The sequence below is a fragment of the Xenopus laevis genome, chromosome 4L, assembly GCF_017654675.1.
Source record: "Xenopus laevis strain J_2021 chromosome 4L, Xenopus_laevis_v10.1, whole genome shotgun sequence".
In the NCBI taxonomy this organism is placed as follows: Eukaryota; Metazoa; Chordata; class Amphibia; order Anura; family Pipidae; genus Xenopus; species Xenopus laevis.
The window spans coordinates 40,766,560-40,784,757 of record NC_054377.1 but is presented as its reverse complement, the minus strand read 5'-3'; the positions used below and the strand labels follow the sequence as shown (position 1 = coordinate 40,784,757).

Here is an 18,198-nt window from a genome sequence, read left to right as displayed (position 1 = left end):
AAAACTTTGATTTTTCACAGTCCACCAATAGACTCCAAATAGGTTCTATAAGGTCCCCCATAGGCTAAAACAGCAATTCGGCAGGTTTTAGATGGCGAATGGTTGAAGTCGAATTTTTACATAATGATAAACGTAATGATAAATTTCTATATTCGAATTTTGTGCAAATTCGAATCGAATTTGGACTATTCCCTAGTCAAAGTACACAAAAAATATCTCAAAATTCGAATTTTGTCAATCCGAAAATTTACCTCAACCTCTGATAAATCTGCCCCTTAATGTGAGGTTATTTTACATATAGTTTACATATAGTCCTGTACTCACTGGAAACACTCCCCATCTCCAGACAGATTCTTTAAATACTGCTTCAGAGAGCTGTAGAACTCCCCCATGCTCTTCTGGGAAACCTTCATCTCCTGCCTCACCAGGAACAGATACTGGAGAAGCAAATGGATGACTAGTTAAGCAGTGTTATACTTGATGTTACATAGTTTGAAGAATTCTGAAATCCAAGAAACAACACTGCCTCATAAAATTCTCGCTTATTTAATAAACATTTTTTGCAATAACTGATATTTAGGAGGCAATTGTGTCTGCCCAGTTCCAACAAAAGATCCTTTCATTTTATGAGTAATAAAGCATAAAGCTGCTGTGGGCAGGACAGTGAGCATTCTGTACCCGAGGAGGGTAATTTTGAGGACAAGGAGTTAGCACAACCTCCCAATTGTTGTTGCTTGTGGAAAGCAGCACAGCACCTAATACCTCAACACTAATAAAATAGAAAAAGGTTTTGTTGGGAGGGGGTTAGGTGCCCTTCAAATAAATTATTCATAAAAAGTGGTTTACACTGTTCTAAACCAGCAAAAAATATACTCTGTTTAACTCAAATATTTAATGCTTGAACTTGAAGTTTCTGGGTCCTAAAAATACTGTATAATTAAGGCCCCCAAAACGTTGTAAACCAATATCACAGACCTGAAACCACCCATCATTTAGGGCCTTAATTAACTATTACAGTACCTTCAGACCATGTTGCCTAGTAAATCCCCTACTAATATCATCCAAGTAGGAAACCGGGCAGCTGTCAGGAGTGCTGTGCGGCGCTCCTACTCTTGGCGTCGGCGGTTCCAAGATGGCGGCACCCATGGCAGCCGCATAAGTTAGGGCACCAGAGCTTTGACGTCAGTGGCCCAGGACGCCTGAGTATAGGAATTGTTTGGTGCATTCCTGGGTGCTTTATTATTCATGTAACTTTTGACCCTGCCTGAACCTCGATCTTGATATTATTCTGCCTGTCTTTTGGACTTCCAACTGGACTTTGATTATGATTACGCCTAAACCTATTTGTACCATGAACTTGGACTTGAACCCCTAAGCTTCCTCCTTGGTCCAGACTACTCCCGCTGGGAGCCGATAGTCCCCCTGACAGCAGCAAACTGGAAAATGAGGTTCAATGTTGATAAATGCAAGGTTATGCACTTTGGCAAAAATAATATTAATGCAAGTTATACACTAAATGGCAGTGTGTTGGGAGTTTCCTTAAATGAGAAGAATCTTTGGGTTTTTGTAGATAACACGTTGTCTAATTCTGGGCAGTGTCATTCTGTGGCTACTAAAGCAAATAAAGTTCTGTCTTGCATAAAAAGGGCATTAACTCAAGGGATGAAAACATAATTATGCCTCTTTATAGGTCCCTGGTGAGGCCTTATTTGGAGTATGCAGTGCAGTTTTGGACTCCAGTCCTTAAGAGGGATATAAATGAGCTGGAGAGAGTGCAGAGATGTGCAACTAAACTGGTTAGAGGGATGGAAGACTTAAGTTATGAGGGTAGTCTGTCAAGGTTGGGGTTGTTTTCTCTGGAAAAAAGGCGCTTGCGAGGGGACATGATTACACTTTACAAGTACATTAGAGGACATTATAGACAAATAGCAGGGGACCTTTTTACCCATAAAGTGGATCACCGTACCAGAGGCCACCCCTTTAGACTAGAAGAAAAGAACTTTCATTTGAAGCAACGTAGGTGGTTCTTCACAGTCAGGACAGTGAGGTTGTGGAATGCACTGCCGGGTGATGTTGTGATGGCTGATTCTGTTAATGCCTTTAAGAATGGCTTGGATGATTTTTAAGACAGACATAATATCAAAGGCTATTGTGATACTAAACTCTATAGTTAGTACAGATATGGGTATATAGAATTTATGTTAAAGTAGGGAGGGGTGTGTGTGGATGCTAGGTTTTCATTTGGAGGGGTTGAACTTGATGGACTTTGTCTTTTTTCAACCCGATTTAACTATGTAACTAAGTGAAGTTTACCCAATGGGTATAGTGTAATGTGGATAAGGGGCCAGATAGGTGCAGTCAGGATGGATTGTGGTGTGGCCTAACCATCTTTATTTTGGAAGGTACAGTGGAAGGTACAGTGAAAGTTAATGAAGGCCTTTACACTTTGCTGAATTGCAATTCTCATCTGTGAGTTAAATTTTACCACAAAATGAAATTCATATAGCTTCCCAAGTTCCATATAATGATCTCTTTATTATTTATGGCATTATCTCAGTCTGATCGCTTAGGTACAGCAATGAGTGACTGAATAGTTAAAAAGAGCCTATACCTATACCCATAATTGTAATTATTTTATCCCACATATTTTGATATATTCTTTTCTACAGAATCCTCTAACCACTGGAGCCCTCACAAGAGAAGAATGAGACAATACACGATAATGGACCATCAAATAAAGTCACAGCTGAGCTATTCCCAGAGGAACAGAAAAAACCCAATTAACAATGCAAACTTCGTCCACATCTGCCACAGGATTAATACAAAAGCTGCAGCGCTTGTGAACCCATCAACATAATATTTTAGGGAAAAATGAATATTCACAAGTATTTGCATTCATACTGTTTCCCATGCCTGTCTGCAAAGCTGGCTTTTTTAGTGGCCCGGAACATTAAATGAAAAAGAAATCTGTATGCACAAAATAAGAATTATTATGAAAATAAGCAAAAGTAGATCATCTACATTTCATTCTGACCCAACGAAACAAGAACTTTGGGTAGCAAAACTGTCATATAAAAATGTTAGAGTGCCTAGTTGGTGACTGCATTTAATTTAAATTTATTCAGTGCAACCATTCATGCTATAGTTTTTCCCCTGGTACCCCTTGTTATTGTACAGTGAGACCCAGTGGGCAATGGAGCCTAAAGTACATTAAATACACTTAAAACAGTGTATACTGTCAGTCTGAACACATTTTATACAGTGATAATGATATGGTACAGGAGCCATAACCACATTATATACAGATAAATGACAATAGATACTGGTACCCCAAGCAATATATACTGTAAAGAGAGACAGTGAGCACTGGTAGTCTATGCATTCTGCACAGCTGCTTTCAAATGTGCAGGAGGGAGAACCACACTGACACTGCAGTGATAAGGTGGGACATTTAAGGGGTTATTTATCAAGGTCCGAATTTATCTCAATATCGGCTGCTACAAAAACAAAAAATCGTGAATTTTTCGGATTTCGGGGAATTTCAGGTATTCGGAGCTTAGTAAATAACCCCCTTAAACTAGTGAGATTTGAAGTGCATTTGGTTTTCATGGGTGGTGAACATATTTTCTTAAAAGCAGAGGAACTTCAAATCCCAGAATACATCAGTTCACATTGTAACAAGGGTTACATGAAACTGTGAGCCTAAAGGTGGTTGGAAACTGATCCCTGCAGCACAGACTACCATGTATGGTTTCCACCTGTTTGGTTTCTAAGAAGACAATTTGGTTTTTACTGTCCGGTCCATTCGTGTGTGTGTTTAAATGCCATAGAAGCATTAACAGAAAAACTAATTTTCATAAAAAATAAATAAAATTAAGCATTTGGCACAGTAATAATCTTCATTAGACAATTATACAGAGAAAGCTGGTGGCAACTATAGAACACAGTCCACACAATCTTTTTTCCACTAGCAGATGAATTGCTAAATACATATTTAGGTTCACAAAAGCTATATTAAGTGGATTATTTGAGATCGTTAGGATCTCAAACATGTCAAGGTCATGTATAAATCAATTGGAGATGTCCGTATCTCAATTTGAAGACATAGTGGTTTGCTATTGAGCTATTGGGGAGAAAAGTCTGAAAAAATCATATGATTTTATTGAGTTTTTCTCCGATCGAGTAGTTTTAATGATAAACAAGGCTAAATTGTGGATGGAAGTTTGAACTTTTTTTAACAAAAAAAAATTGAAAAATTTGGATTTTAGTAGATAAACCCCCAAATGTCTGAAAGGCAAAAATAAATCATACATATGAATATTATTTAGCATTCTTTTCATAGTTATTATTAACTACATTTATTACATTCCCAACACAAGAGTACTACACTGTATTTGTTTAAACAAATATTGCTCACTTGTAAGACACAATTTTAGGAAAAATAATGCTATGTAAGTTAATACTCACCGCACTAGAGCCACTTTCGCTGTCAGACAGTCTCTGATGCAAATCAAATGACAGAGTCTAAAAAGAGAGGATGGGCGTTTATGAGATACTTATGATAAATATATCTCATATAAATATGTAGCGCTATAGTAAACTGCTTTGTATAGTAAACTGCTTCTGATGAAGTGACTTGGTAGTCACGAAACGCGTAGAGCCATGCACTCCCCTGCCTTGCTTTTCTGGATTTCGTGGTTTTAAACATTTTCATCAATAAAGGAAAAGATTTTATACAGTCCTCTTCATATATTTTTGAATCTATCCTTAAGAGGTTCACCGACTTGTGCGCCTTTATTATTGAGTTTGATTTATCCACGTGACCAGAGTGGAACGTTTGGGAACCTGGATAGAGCGCTCATCTGGCCTCATTACGGATCTTGTTCGTGTATGACTCTGAGTTGTTTGCTTTGTATTTGGCAGTTTAGCTACTTTCCTTTGTGGGCTGATACCACAGATGAGCTTTCTTTCTCAGGGGCAAGCCCTCGCAGCGGGGTGGAGGCAGGGTTTAGTGTAACTGTAACTATGTGCAATAGCACAATGATGAGCCCCAGTAGTTCTTTAACGGTTGAACATAGAACTGTATTTATTAAACAATAGCACATAGATCATTCAGCACATTGATCCACAATGGAGCATAGAATAACACAGCAGCATAAAGGAAGCATATACTCACAGCACGTATAGGCTGAATCCCTACAGGCTAGGGAATACACAGCAGAGAGTAAGTTCGCAGCGTGTGAGGGGTATTGTCCAGTTTTCAGGATATCTTCCAGTGGCAGACTAGGGGAATTCCTATCATCCCTATTTCAACACTTTAGTCCTTACTCCGGGTCAGTAATACCCTGGGATCTGAATCACTCTAATCTCCTCGGCGGAGCCTTGAACTGCTCAACTATTTAACCTCTCCTAGAGTGATCTATAAGTGAGAATATCTGTCTAATTACTAGGGCCAAGGCGCCTAGGGTTGACACTACCCATTCCCTTCCAGCCTGCTTGGTTGGGCTAAAGCAATGGACCCAGACCTCATGGTTCCTAAACCTTTTATACTCTGGCACAGTGCCATCTGGTGTTCACTGTGAGAACTACAGTGGTTACATAAGCACAAGGTCCCCATAAGGACCCACTGAGGTGTCCATATTACAGGGATGTGCCTGTCTGTAATGTGTAAGGGTGTCTAAGATTTTCACATCCCTACAAATATGGCGGGGGCGGCAAAAAATAAAGGCTGCCTCGGGCGGCAAATTGGGTAGGATCTTTACCTTCAAGTTAACTTTTAGTATACTATAGAATGACTAATTCTAAGCAACTTTTCAATTGGACTTCATTTTTTCTTTTTTATAGTTTTGGAATTATTTTCCTTTTTCTTCTGTAGTGTTTACAGCTTTCAAATGAGGGTCACTGACCCAATTTAAAAAACCAAGGCTACAAATTTATAGTCATTGCTACTTTTGATTACTCATCTTTCTATTCAGGACCTCTCCTTTAATAAAATTCCAGTCTCTTATTTTAATCAATGCATGGTTGCACTCACAATAAAAAAAACCCGCAAATATAAAAAATAAAACCCATTTGCAAATTGTCTCAGAGTATCACTCTCTACATTATACTAAACATTAATTTAAAGGTGAAAACCCCATTTAAATTCTTATGTTTTAAAAAGAAAAAAATTATATCATTCTTTTACTATAGGTGTTATACACCTATGCTGAATACAGCAGCACTATCATCTAACTTCCTCTGCATTATTAATGAGGTAAGGTCTTAGCCAAAGCCTTCAAATTGACAGTGATTCCACCTTGGCTTTCTCCCCAAAGAACAGAGCACAAAGGTGATGGTACAATATGCTACCCAGCTACTGTTTTACTTCATCAGAGGTGTAATATCCAGCAATGCTGTTATTTGTTATATTTTACTGTTTCAAGGTCCTGGAGTTCTGCAGTGTATGTATAATCAGAAATTATTAGTCATACCGATGACATCCAGATTCTTATTGCAGGTCAAAAGCAGTCTGGATAATATATCTTATATCATTACATTTATTAAACATTGACAATACTCAGGACCCCATTAACCCTGAATATTTCTGGATCCCGATAAATAGGTTTTCGGTCTCCATTGTTATACCCCTGATTAGGTACATGCCCTGCACATAGGGTTGACACCTGTCCAGTTTTGACCCACACAGTCCGGTTTTTGAAGGGCTGTCCGGATCAAAAATGTCTGCTCAGCAGGATTCCCTGAGAATGACACAGTGATCGGCCAATCGCCACATCATAACCCCCGGCCCCAACATCACAACCCGCCCTGCTACGTCACGGCCCCACCTCCTGCTACGTCATGGTCCTTCCTCCCCAACCGGTGTTAGTCGCGAGGAAAGGTGGCAACAATATCTGCACAATGTTATTTCTTAAACTTAAAGGGGACCTGTCACCCAGACATAAAAAGCTACAATACATTAAATATTACATCCAAATGCTTTTTATTACAACATCCATACCTGTTATAAACTCGTTTATCTCAGCTGCCAATCATATTTTGCCTGCCCCTCCTTTATGCCTTAGGCATACAGGCGGGGCATGCAATTACTTTCACTTTCCATTTTGCACTGCCTATATGTCGCTGCACTCTCATATGCCCCCTCCCTCCTCACCATCTAATTGTGTAGCCAGTGCATAGACATGGGGTCCCCCGTTCTGGCACATAAACAAACGTTGGTGAATATATTGGTGGTATATAAAGAATAATAATATTTTATCAAAACACAGGAGACCTGTAAATGGATCGAGTACTTTTAAACTTCTGCCTTATTTTGCCACATCATAAACCATGGGATGCTTGAATTGATATTCTAGAGGGAGGAGGAGTGATTAGGTATGAGGAAATTAATATGTCACATTTATGCCAACCAGGAATGTATGTATAAATAATGCCATTCCTTATCTTGAAAGTTTTCCAGATATGTGGCCTGTTGCTGTTGGACTGAATTTTTGTTAATAAACATGGAAATAGCAAACCAGCTTTGCCTTAAAGGGGATCCGTCACCCACAAAAAATTTTCAAAATCCTATTTTATCAAATTAGTCAAGCAAAATTAACTTTACTATATAAATTATTTGAATCTTGTTTCCTTCAGTCTGGGAATTCATAATTATAGCAAGCAGGCAGGAGTCATTTTGTGGACACAGTTATTAAGGCAAGTCTTGCATCATCTCAGAATCTTGTTTGTGCACCAGAATGGGAGACCTGATGTCCATCCCCATGCACTGGCTACATAATTAAACGTTGAAGAGAACGGGGGAATGTGTGGAGAGCAGTGACATCTAGGAAGTGCTGAATGGAAAGTGAAAGTAATTGTAAGTTGAGATTTTAAATGAGCTTACAAAAGATATGAATGCTTTCATAAAAAATAGAAATTGGATTGCATGTTTAATTTGAAAAGGACTTTAAAGTGGGCAGAACCAGTGTTAGTGGGCGAGGCTTTTTATAATAGTGGGTGGAGCTTGTATTTTTTTCACCCCGATTCAAGCACTGATTGTGACTATGCATTACAGTCCAAGTGCAAATATGCCCAGTGTTAGTAAATGATCTCATGTGGGTATTAATTATTTTGTCCGCAGAGAACAGCTACAGTAAATTATGTGAAAACACTGGTAACTAATTCTGGGGTGTACATATAAGTTACTAGTATTAAACTCTTAAAAGGAATTGTTCACCTTTGTGCAGTGTCGGACTGGGGGGCCAGGGGCCCACTGGGCCTGCAGCCTCAAGGGCTCTTCACACTGTCCCCCTGGCCCCCCAGCCATAAACGATACCTCTTCCACCCCCCTCTGCAGATGAACATGCTTGCTGGTAAGCAGAAGAGGGAGGCAATGTAGGAGCGGGTCCAGGGCCCCCAGCCGCAAACTATTGAGTGGCTCCGAAAACTCTGAGTTTTTTTCGTCAGAAGAGGGAGTGCAGGGGCCCCCAGCCACAAACTATTGATTACCTCTTGGATCTCTTCCGCATGCACGCGCACGCACACTTGCAAGTTTTTAGTGCAGAAGTGGGAGCACAGGAGCGGGTCTGGGCCCACTGGGTTTTTTCCCGGTCCAACCCTGCCTTTGTGTTACTTTTAGTATGATGTAGAGAGTGATATTCTGAGACAATTCTTATCATTTTTTATTATTTGTGGTTTTTGAGTTAGTTAGCTTTTTATTCAGCAGCTGTCCATTTTGCAATCTCAGTAATCTAGTTGCTAGGGTCCAAATTACCCTAGCAACCCTGCACTCATTTGAATAAGAGACTGGAATATCAATAGGAGAAGGCCTGAATAGAAATATGAATAATAATAAGTAACAATAACAAAAAATGTGTAGCCTTACAGAGCATTTGTTTTTTTTAGATGGGGTCAGTGACCCCCCCATTTGAAAGCTGGAAAGAGTTGGAAGAAAAAGGAAAAAAAAATAGAAAACTAATAATAAATAAATAATGTAGTCTAGTTGTAAAGCTGCTTAGAATTGACCATTCTATAACAAACTAAAAGTTAACTTAAAAATAAACCACCTCTTTAAAATCTAGTACACAACCAAACAGGAAAAACAAGTTCTTGTTCAGGAACTTTCCAGCTTAAATAAAAGAAATGTTATACATAAAAGGAATACTACTGGTCAAACCACAGTTCTCAATTATTTTGACTAGTGGGACTTCCTAAGATAAATTTTCATCAATTGGAAATTAAAGTCTTCAATTCCTCATTAGTTATTACGGAATGCAGTCAGCAAGTTGGTGCTTCAGAACACAAGAACAAGCGCTTCATATTCTAGTAGTGATTGTAATATAAAATGCACTGAGTGAAACACGCATGACTCCAAAACATATTAGGGAAGAGAGATAGCTTTTCTAGTAAAGAGCATTGCATATGCTTGCCCCCACTCTAAACGTGTTTGGCTAATATATGCACTTTGACTAATGTTGCTGCCTTGCTGCTACTTGCCTAATTGGATATTGCATGGTCTGACTTCCCTGCAGACTGACAGTAAGGCAATTGGTCTGGCTGCAAGCAATATAGAAAAGTAAGTAGAAAAGTAAGTATGAATGCATTCTTAGTGCTATTCTATAGCTCTGTCCTCTTTTCTCTCCACTGTTCTGTTATCTCTCTAGGACCCACTCCTTTCCTCTCTTCAATTTCATTCTCTGTGTCATTCTCTCTCAACTCTTCCTTACCCATATTCTACTGCTTTTCTAGCCTTCATTCTCTTCTCTATTGCCTACATCTCTGGGGCTCTCCCTTTCTATATTCCTCTATTCTAACTGTTCTTTGTTTTTCAATCTTTTCCTTTTGATATCCTCTTACATAAATTGTATAAAAAAAAGTAACATATACTGTTTATTGCAAGTACCTTCTTTTAATGAATTGTGTTAGAATCCCTATTCTTTGGGGAAAGGTTTCCATCCTTTTAATGGGCAAGTGTGATTTCAGGGGAAGAACTAACTAAACATAGATAGATAGATAGATAGATAGATAGATAGATAGATAGATTCCCAACATGCAGAGCTGGTGTTGCAAGGGTTAAGTGCACACGTGCTTGACTGTGCTGCTGGCTTGACAAGTTCTGCCTGACGTTGAACGATATGAATGACTGCAACTACACAGTATCACCTCTTCTAGTGAATAATCCTCATAGGTTATATTTGGGTGTCGGGGGGGAAATATCTTAAAGATCATTATTTTAGGTTCTTTCTGTGAAACAGTTTCTCTACAGCTCAATTAAACTGACAAGCAGACAGCAGTGCTCAATATGTCACACTAAGAAACTGGAAACTGGACAGTGCCACCCTGTGTCATTCTGTAACATTCTGTACATAACAAATGTCAGAGTTTTTTTCAGTCTCTGTGAGCACAATCTGTTTGATTAGGACTTTTATGGTTTAACGGATTACCTTGTTTTCCAGTCTTCCGATCAGCTCGGCCAGTCGATTAATCTGAGCCTCTAAGCCTTCGTCCTTTATGTCAGAGGAGCCTGTGTACACAAAAGTAACATCATCAAAATAAGATAAGTGGGTGCTGTCATCAAACGTGTTTTCTGATTATATACAGCTACTGGGCTCGAGACTCCAGTATTGTATATAGAGTAATGTAACAGGAACCATAAGGCTCAGATCCTGTAACAGTGGGTGGGCCCATGGGAACATGGTGGCAGGATATGAAGCCGCAGACGTGGGAGTTGGGGATCACCTGTGATTTCACCTGCATCAGTGTTGAGGGGCCCTAATACTAGTGTATAAACTGAAAAAATGGAAGGTAGAAACACACATTTGTCCCTAATAAAACATGATACATGAACTGATGCTTAAAAAGAATGTAAATGGGTGCCAATCAAACAGCCAGTTTCACTTTAGATGATTTTGGATTTGTGGCATATAAGGAAAATATTTACTAGGATTACAGAAGAATAAGCTGTAGCGGCAGCTTTAAAAATAAAAACACACACATTTGTATATGGTAATGAGCACAAGTGAAGGGCAAGGCTCTAACAAGGGTTAGACAGAAAAGGAATGTGCCTAGGGCACAATGATGCGGGGTGCCAGGCACTAACTCTTCTTTCGACTACTCCTGGTCAGTGCCTGCAAAGTGAGTAAAGTGGCCAGCTCGGTTGACTGGGGCTTGCAGTTGGCTTGACAAATAAGCTAAAATGGGTGCAAATATTGCACATATTGATGTAATTTATTAAAGTAACTATATTTCTGTGCATTTGCTCCAAGCTAGACTTTGTCTGTCGAGTCTGCTCTGATGAATCATGCACACGTGCGCTAGTTTCATTTTAATGCTGTGCAATATAAATGACTTCATTGCCACAGCTGCAACTTGCACCAGATTTGCAGTAAGTGCATTTGCTTTAGTTTTAATGGAGTGGACACAGCTACATGGGGCGCAACCTGCACTATGTAAGTAAATGCCCCTTCTTCTGTTTATTTGGGTGCTCTTAAGATTTAATAGCAAAATGCACCAGAACGGCATTTTGAAATTTCATGTTAAAGGGGAACTTCATCTTTAAGGTTTTGAGGTTTTGTAGAATAATACATGTTAATGCTAAATTCAGCTACTCATTTAATATGTTACAGGCACCATGTGAACAAACTTAGGTTTGTTTGCTTTATAGTTTCCAAGGGTCGTCAAAACACAACCTTTAGATATTCACCTTACAAAGTACAGGTATGGGATCCGTTATCAAGAAACTGATTACCCAGAAATATCAGAATTACAGGAAGGCTATCTCTAATAGAGTCCATATTTAAGGGGTTGTTCACCTTTAACTTTTAGTATGACATAGACAGTCATATTCTGGCACAGTTTGCAACTGTGTTTCATTTTTAAATATTTGTGGTTTTTGAGTTATTTTGCTTTTTATCCAGCAGGTCTCAACCATTGGGTTGCTAGGGTCCATATTGCCATAGCAACCATGTATTGATTTAAATATAAGAATAAGATATGAATAGGAGAGGGCCTGAACAGAAAGATGAGTAATAAATAATAGCAATAACAATAAATTTGAAACCTTTCAGAGCATTTGTTTTTTAGATGGTGTCAATGACCCCCATTTGATTACTGGATATAGTCAGAAGAAGAATGCAAATAATTAGAAAACTATAAAAAGAAAAAATGAATTCCATTTGAAAAGTTGCTTACAATTGGCAATTCAATAACAAACTAAAAGTTAACTTTAAGGTGAACCACCCCTTTAAGCAAATAATTAGAATTTTTAAAAATTATTTCCTTGAACTCCTTGAAAAAAACAGAACAGTGTCTTTTACTTGATCCTGACTAAGATACATGAATCCATATTGGTTGCAACCAATCCTATGATCCTATTGGGTTTATTTAAGGTTTAAATACGTTAAGCAGGTATGAATATCTACATTATGTAAAGACCCCCGAGAACCCCAGGTCCCAAGTATTCCAGGGATGAGAAAGGGTTTTATCTTTGATAAGCACAATACTTAAGCCTACTGCTTTTGATGCTCTTCCTCACGTCCTTGGTTGAAGACCTGCTTGCAGGGTAAAAAGGAGAAGAATCTTCATACCATCCAACTGTCGTCATCTGTCCACTCTTACTGTTACAGTTCCTACAATATAATAATAATAATCTCTGCATCAGTGTTACTTTTAAAAGGAGATCATGCAACAACACTCATAACTGCAGCTACACCCTATTGGTTTTGCACAGTGCAACAAAAAATGATTGTCCCAAACCAAGGATAATGAGTGATTATACACAGGGCCACTACTGCCATGAGGCAAAAAGCTGCCTCTGGTAAGTTTCCATTTTTTAAAATGGAAATTCAGCTCTGCTAGCGCAGCAAGGACAATATTGCTGTTTGTACTGGCAATACATTCCCCCTGGCGCAAAAACTGTAAGCACCGACTGGGCAAGGGGGGGGGGAGTGCATCATGGCCTGTGCCTTAGGTAGCAGCAGCACCAGGATGGAGCTGATTATCCGGCTTATCTAACACAGAGAATTATCTTTGTGTTACATCCAGAGAACATCACTCCCTCTATTACCCAGTGTTTCCCTATAGACCATTCATCCCCAAACAGTGGCTTGTGAGCTTGTGTCCATCAACGCCTTGGATATTCCTCCTAGTGGCCTCAAAGTAGGTGCTTATTTTTGAATTCCTGGTTTAAAGTCAACCTTTAGTTGCATAAAAACCAGGTGTACTGCCAAACAGATCCTTATACAGTATAACAGTTCACACAGGGGCTACCAATAACCAATCACTTATTTGGTAGCCCAAAGAACATGTTTTAGTGCATATGTTGCTCCCTAACACATTTTATATATGAATGTTGCTCAAGGGTTAAATAGGTTGAGGACACCTGCTCTAAATTATTATGCTCTTCCATCCCTTAGTGCTGTATTCCATACCACACACAAAAGCATATTCAAACACGTAATATTATATAGGAAACAAACATATTCACACATTTGAACACCACATATTTAGATTCTGTAATTAGGATATACAACCATATGGAATGTCGGTTATTTATGGTGTGTTAGAAGTTGGTGTATATCCTTGTTGCGTGTGTCTGTGTGAGACATAAACATTTCTATGTTGGTTTAGCAGAATGTCAGACTGCAGCCTTACCTAGCAATGAGAAGAATGAGATTTTTTTACCTTTTTCAGGGGTAACAATAGGGGAAGTAGAAACTGGATCACTTAGGATGGGGGAGATGAGTGCACAGAAACTCTGACTGATGACATAGCTTCAATGTGTTTTTCTCTTTTGCTGTTTATGTGTATAATCTCTACTCATTTCTTCCATTTGTTCTTTTCTCTCTAACATTCCCACGTTTTGTGTTTGCAGATTTTTTTGTTGCTTTTTGTCCCTCTCTTCTTCTATTACTTTTTCTTTTTTCCAGAAGTCCTCCATCCCTGTTAATTTTCTCATTCTTTATCAAGTCTGTTTTCTTGCTTAGATGTTATCTTTCTATTTATATTCCCCCCAATTCTGTTCATTTGTCCATCCTATATTTTATTCTACTGTTCCTATTCCAAATTTCCTATTCTCTTCTGGTTTCTTATTAACCTTGAACATTTTCATTTCATCCAATCTTTTTTACCTCACTTGTGCTTGCCCTGTTAGCTGCTTTCTGTTCTGCTTTTTCATTTTCTGTTGCTTTTGATCTCTTTCCTTTGTGGCATGTTTATGAAGGTCTTGTCACGGCCGGCACCCAATACCAGAACAGGTGCCAAGTACCCTGGTCTCGGCTCGGCTTCACCAGTAGTGTGACCACCGTTGGGCTTCGGGAGGAGCCCTCAGCTTACTTGGGTGCCACCTGGACTTAACGAGGGGTACAAGGCAAGATGTTCTGGCTAGCAGAGGGGCACGGCAGGTAGCAGAGTCTTTTGGGCCGAAGGTCACGGTACAAATTGAACAGGCAACAGAATCGTCAGACAGGCTGGGTCGAGGCAGGCAGATAACAAGAATCGTCAAACAGGCTGGGTCAAGGCAGGCAGATAACAAGAATCGTCAAACAGGCAAAAGGGTCAAAACCGGGTGATCAATCGAAGGGTTAAACAGTAGAGTAGTCGAAAGCAGGCAAGGTCAGGATCCAGAATTCAGAATAGTCAAAATAGCCAGGCAGGGGTCAAAACAGGGATCAAACAGATTCAGAATATAGCTCAAAGCACCAGGAAACGAAATCCTATCACGGGCACTGAACAAAACCAGGGATCCCTTTAAATAGTATTTGAATTTTGCGCCACTGCGCGCTGACGTCATCACGTCAGCGCGCATGCGCATAAAACCAAGGAAGAGGCGCGCGCGCCCTAACAGACCGGCGCGGCTCAGTGCGGCGAGCGTCCTCGCCGAGGGGGCGGCAGGCGTCCCTGCCGTCCCCCCACTAGACCACCAGGTAAGTTCGTTACAGGTCTTTAGGAAATCGTATATCTTCATTTGGCTTTAAATACCACCTATATGCTTGTGACATCCAGATATATTAAGATTCCCCTTCAGTACAAATCACTGATGTTCAGACCCAGATTGTGAGCTGCCTACTAGCTATCTTCTCAAATCGTTTGATTCGAAGGATTTAATCGTTCGATCGAACGATTTTTCCTTCGATCATTTGATGGAAGGAATTGCGGTAAATCCTTCGACTTCGATATTCGAAGTCGAAGGATTTAACTTCGATTGTCGAATATCGAGGGTTAATTAACCCTCGATATTCCACCCATTGTAAATGTGCCCCGTAATCTCTGTGCATGTATACATATTTATTGTGTTTTATTATTTTACCCAGTGTGTGCTTTTATACATTGTAATTTGTACTGCCTGTGCAGGTCCGGATTGAGAATTAAAATAGGCCCTGGCATTTCAGGTACACAGAGGCCCAATCAGCCCACTCAGAGGCCCAAACAGCCCCCACCAGCCCACTAAATACTGACTTTCTATGGCACCTTATGGCAGCTCCTCTGGCATCTGCCAGAGCCCACAGATTGCCAGTCCGGGCCTGTGCCTGTGCTTCGTAATAGTTATACTTGCATAAATACATACAAGAAGAGGTATACTGAGTGCCGCAGGAACAGCCAGTATAGTTGCATATCATAATTGGATAAACATAAAGTGCTTTAAGTTATTAAAAGAACACTGTTTTCAACAAAAAACATCAATGCAAGATAAAGAACACCACCTCAAAGAAATGTTAAAAAATAAAACAATTTCATGTGTGTTTTAAAATACATCTATGTGATTTACCTGCATTTTATGGAATAAAATGATGGAAAGGTTTGTGCTAAGCCAGAAACCAATGCTATCAGATATAGAGCACTGCACTGATCATTATGCCACCCCTACTGAGGCAAAGCTAAGTATCCTAATAGATCAAAACAGCACACTGAGGTACACAAGAGGGTCCCACAAAGCAAACTTCAAGCATAAAGATCATGCTACATAGGGTACACAGCTATAACAAAGATTTATAGAGATGCCACATATCGAGTGCATCTCTGAAAACAATTTTGGTGTTGAATAGAAGAGGCATTTTTAATATGTTTCTGCAGATTTACTGCTCAAACAGTTTCCATGGTTACGCAGAGCCATTTCCATCTCCATGGAGACACATGACCTAGACCAGCATCAAACTTTGGTCCCGCACACTGTCATATCATCTTTCTCTTTTTCTCGTTTCTCCTTCCTGTGTGGCTCTCTCAGAGTTGGGATTATATCCCCCTTCCCTTCTGTTTCTGTCTTTGCTTTTTGTTTTCTTGCCTGGAAGCTCTTCCTTTTATTATATACCCCACAATCTGCGATTCTTTTGCAGGCTCCTTCTCTCTCTTACTGTGTCAGTATCACTTTCTTTTAGTTTATATGGTTATTTTCTGATGCAATTATAAAAATCACATCATGCCATTTATTCTCAGCTTTAATTTTTAAAGGGAACACCTTTTGCAAATGAACTTGTCATCTATGTATTTCTTCTTAAGCATAAGTTTGATGGTATGCGTTTTTTTCTAAGGTAAAATGCAAGACAAAAACGACTGATAAGCTGGGTATATTTTCCCTTGAAAAGATTGCTAGTCACATGACTACCAGGTAATACTGTGGGGGTTACAGTATTTATCAAAATTCTAATTTTTCTGATTTTTTAAAGTAAAAAAGTCAGATCAAACTAGAATTCACGATTTACCCTTATTTATCAAAAAAACCCCACAAAATAACTGGATCGTCAAAAACCAGTACTTTTTCGGATTCGCACAAAAAACGTGTTCTGACTATCATACGAAAACCAGCGCAGACAATAATATCTTCAAATTGCACCTCGACAGGTTGACGTATTTTCAGATTTGGACTTTTTGTAGCCTTGGGGTATAATAAATCTCGAAGTTTTTTTTCCACAAAAAATTCTGTGAAGTAGAAAAACTTATATCAAATAAATAACACCCAGTATGTGTATAACTATTTGCAGGTTTTTGTTACTTACCTGATCTGATTTGTCTGTTCATCTATTGCATCAACTGCACTTTCCACTGAGCTGAGAAGTGACTGAATCTGATTGGCTGTCTCCTTCAGAAGGAAGCGAGTTACAAATTGGTCCACATTGGTACCCCTTTCATATACCTAAGAAGCCAATACAAGCAGATTGAGAATTACGATGTTATTATCTCACATCATCATCTCATAATGCGCACTTGTTCTAAACATCAGGACAGAAATTGCAGATTTTTGGGCTGCTGTAATAAAAAAGCTGAGAACGCAAAAAGAAAAAGGCAGATATATGTTCAGACAGAGAGCATGCAATTATATAATTGTCATTCAGACAATAATTTAGTTCAATAAATCTACCTAGTACAATAAAAATATGGTACACGTTGAATTAATTAACCCAACACTGAAATTACAGATTTTTTGACTGAATTTCATAATACAAAGGAGGACATCCATGGACTGATAAAAGCTGTAACTGTGCAATGTACTGCTGCCCCCTCCTTTTTCTTCTTTCTGTACCCTTACCCCTCCCATTTAATTTCATCTGCAAAATTCAATAAACATTTATAATACAAAAAAAAAATCTTATTTATGTGGCAGAATGGGGGCACAGGCTACAAAATTATATGGTATTGAGGGAAGATGTGAGGAGTACAGTGATATTTAGGAAGTGCTGAATAGAAGGTTAAAGTTATTGCCTTTTAAATACCTTTATAACAGGTATGGATGTGTTAATAAAAAAAAAAGGATTTGGGCTTTATGTTTAAAATGAAAATTACTTTTATTACACAGTCTGGATAACAGGTCCCCATTTAGGATAATTTCTTAAATGTCTTTTAGTAAGCGTAAGGCATGAAGCTCTAAGTTACTTAAGTGCCTCTTATCTGGAAAACCTCAGGTTCCACTAGTGTTGTCCCCTGGTCAGAATTATAAATATATATATATTGGTTATGTACTACTCCCCCTTTCTTTACCCCATCCCCAGTGGAGTAACTACTGAAGAAGCAAACCTTGCGGACCCAGCGGGTCCTGGGATTACAGGAGGTCACCTTTCTTGGTAGTCACAGTGTATGTAGGAACAAAATCATGGGTCAACCGTGACCCCCCACACAAGATTGCAGAGGGGGCCCCAGAAGTTATGCCCTGCCCATCCAGCCCATTTAATGGAAAAGGAAAGGTTACAACTAAGTAAGCCTTATCAGAGGGGTCCACCAGTAAACCCTCAA

General features: G+C 39.2%; 1 protein-coding gene across 1 annotated transcript in view; it reads right to left on the bottom strand.

The window, feature by feature from the left end:
* Positions 1-18,198, bottom strand: part of LOC108714000 (N-terminal EF-hand calcium-binding protein 2) — a 103,246-nt gene that overhangs the window by 3,673 nt on the left and 81,375 nt on the right. The window contains exons 6-10 of the mRNA XM_018257808.2: positions 16,968-17,104; positions 12,490-12,605; positions 10,422-10,501; positions 4,468-4,524; positions 325-437 (exon numbers count right to left, since the gene is read on the bottom strand). Coding sequence (XP_018113297.1) covers positions 325-437; positions 4,468-4,524; positions 10,422-10,501; positions 12,490-12,605; positions 16,968-17,104 — 503 coding nt within the window. The remainder of the gene's footprint in view (positions 1-324; positions 438-4,467; positions 4,525-10,421; positions 10,502-12,489; positions 12,606-16,967; positions 17,105-18,198) is intronic.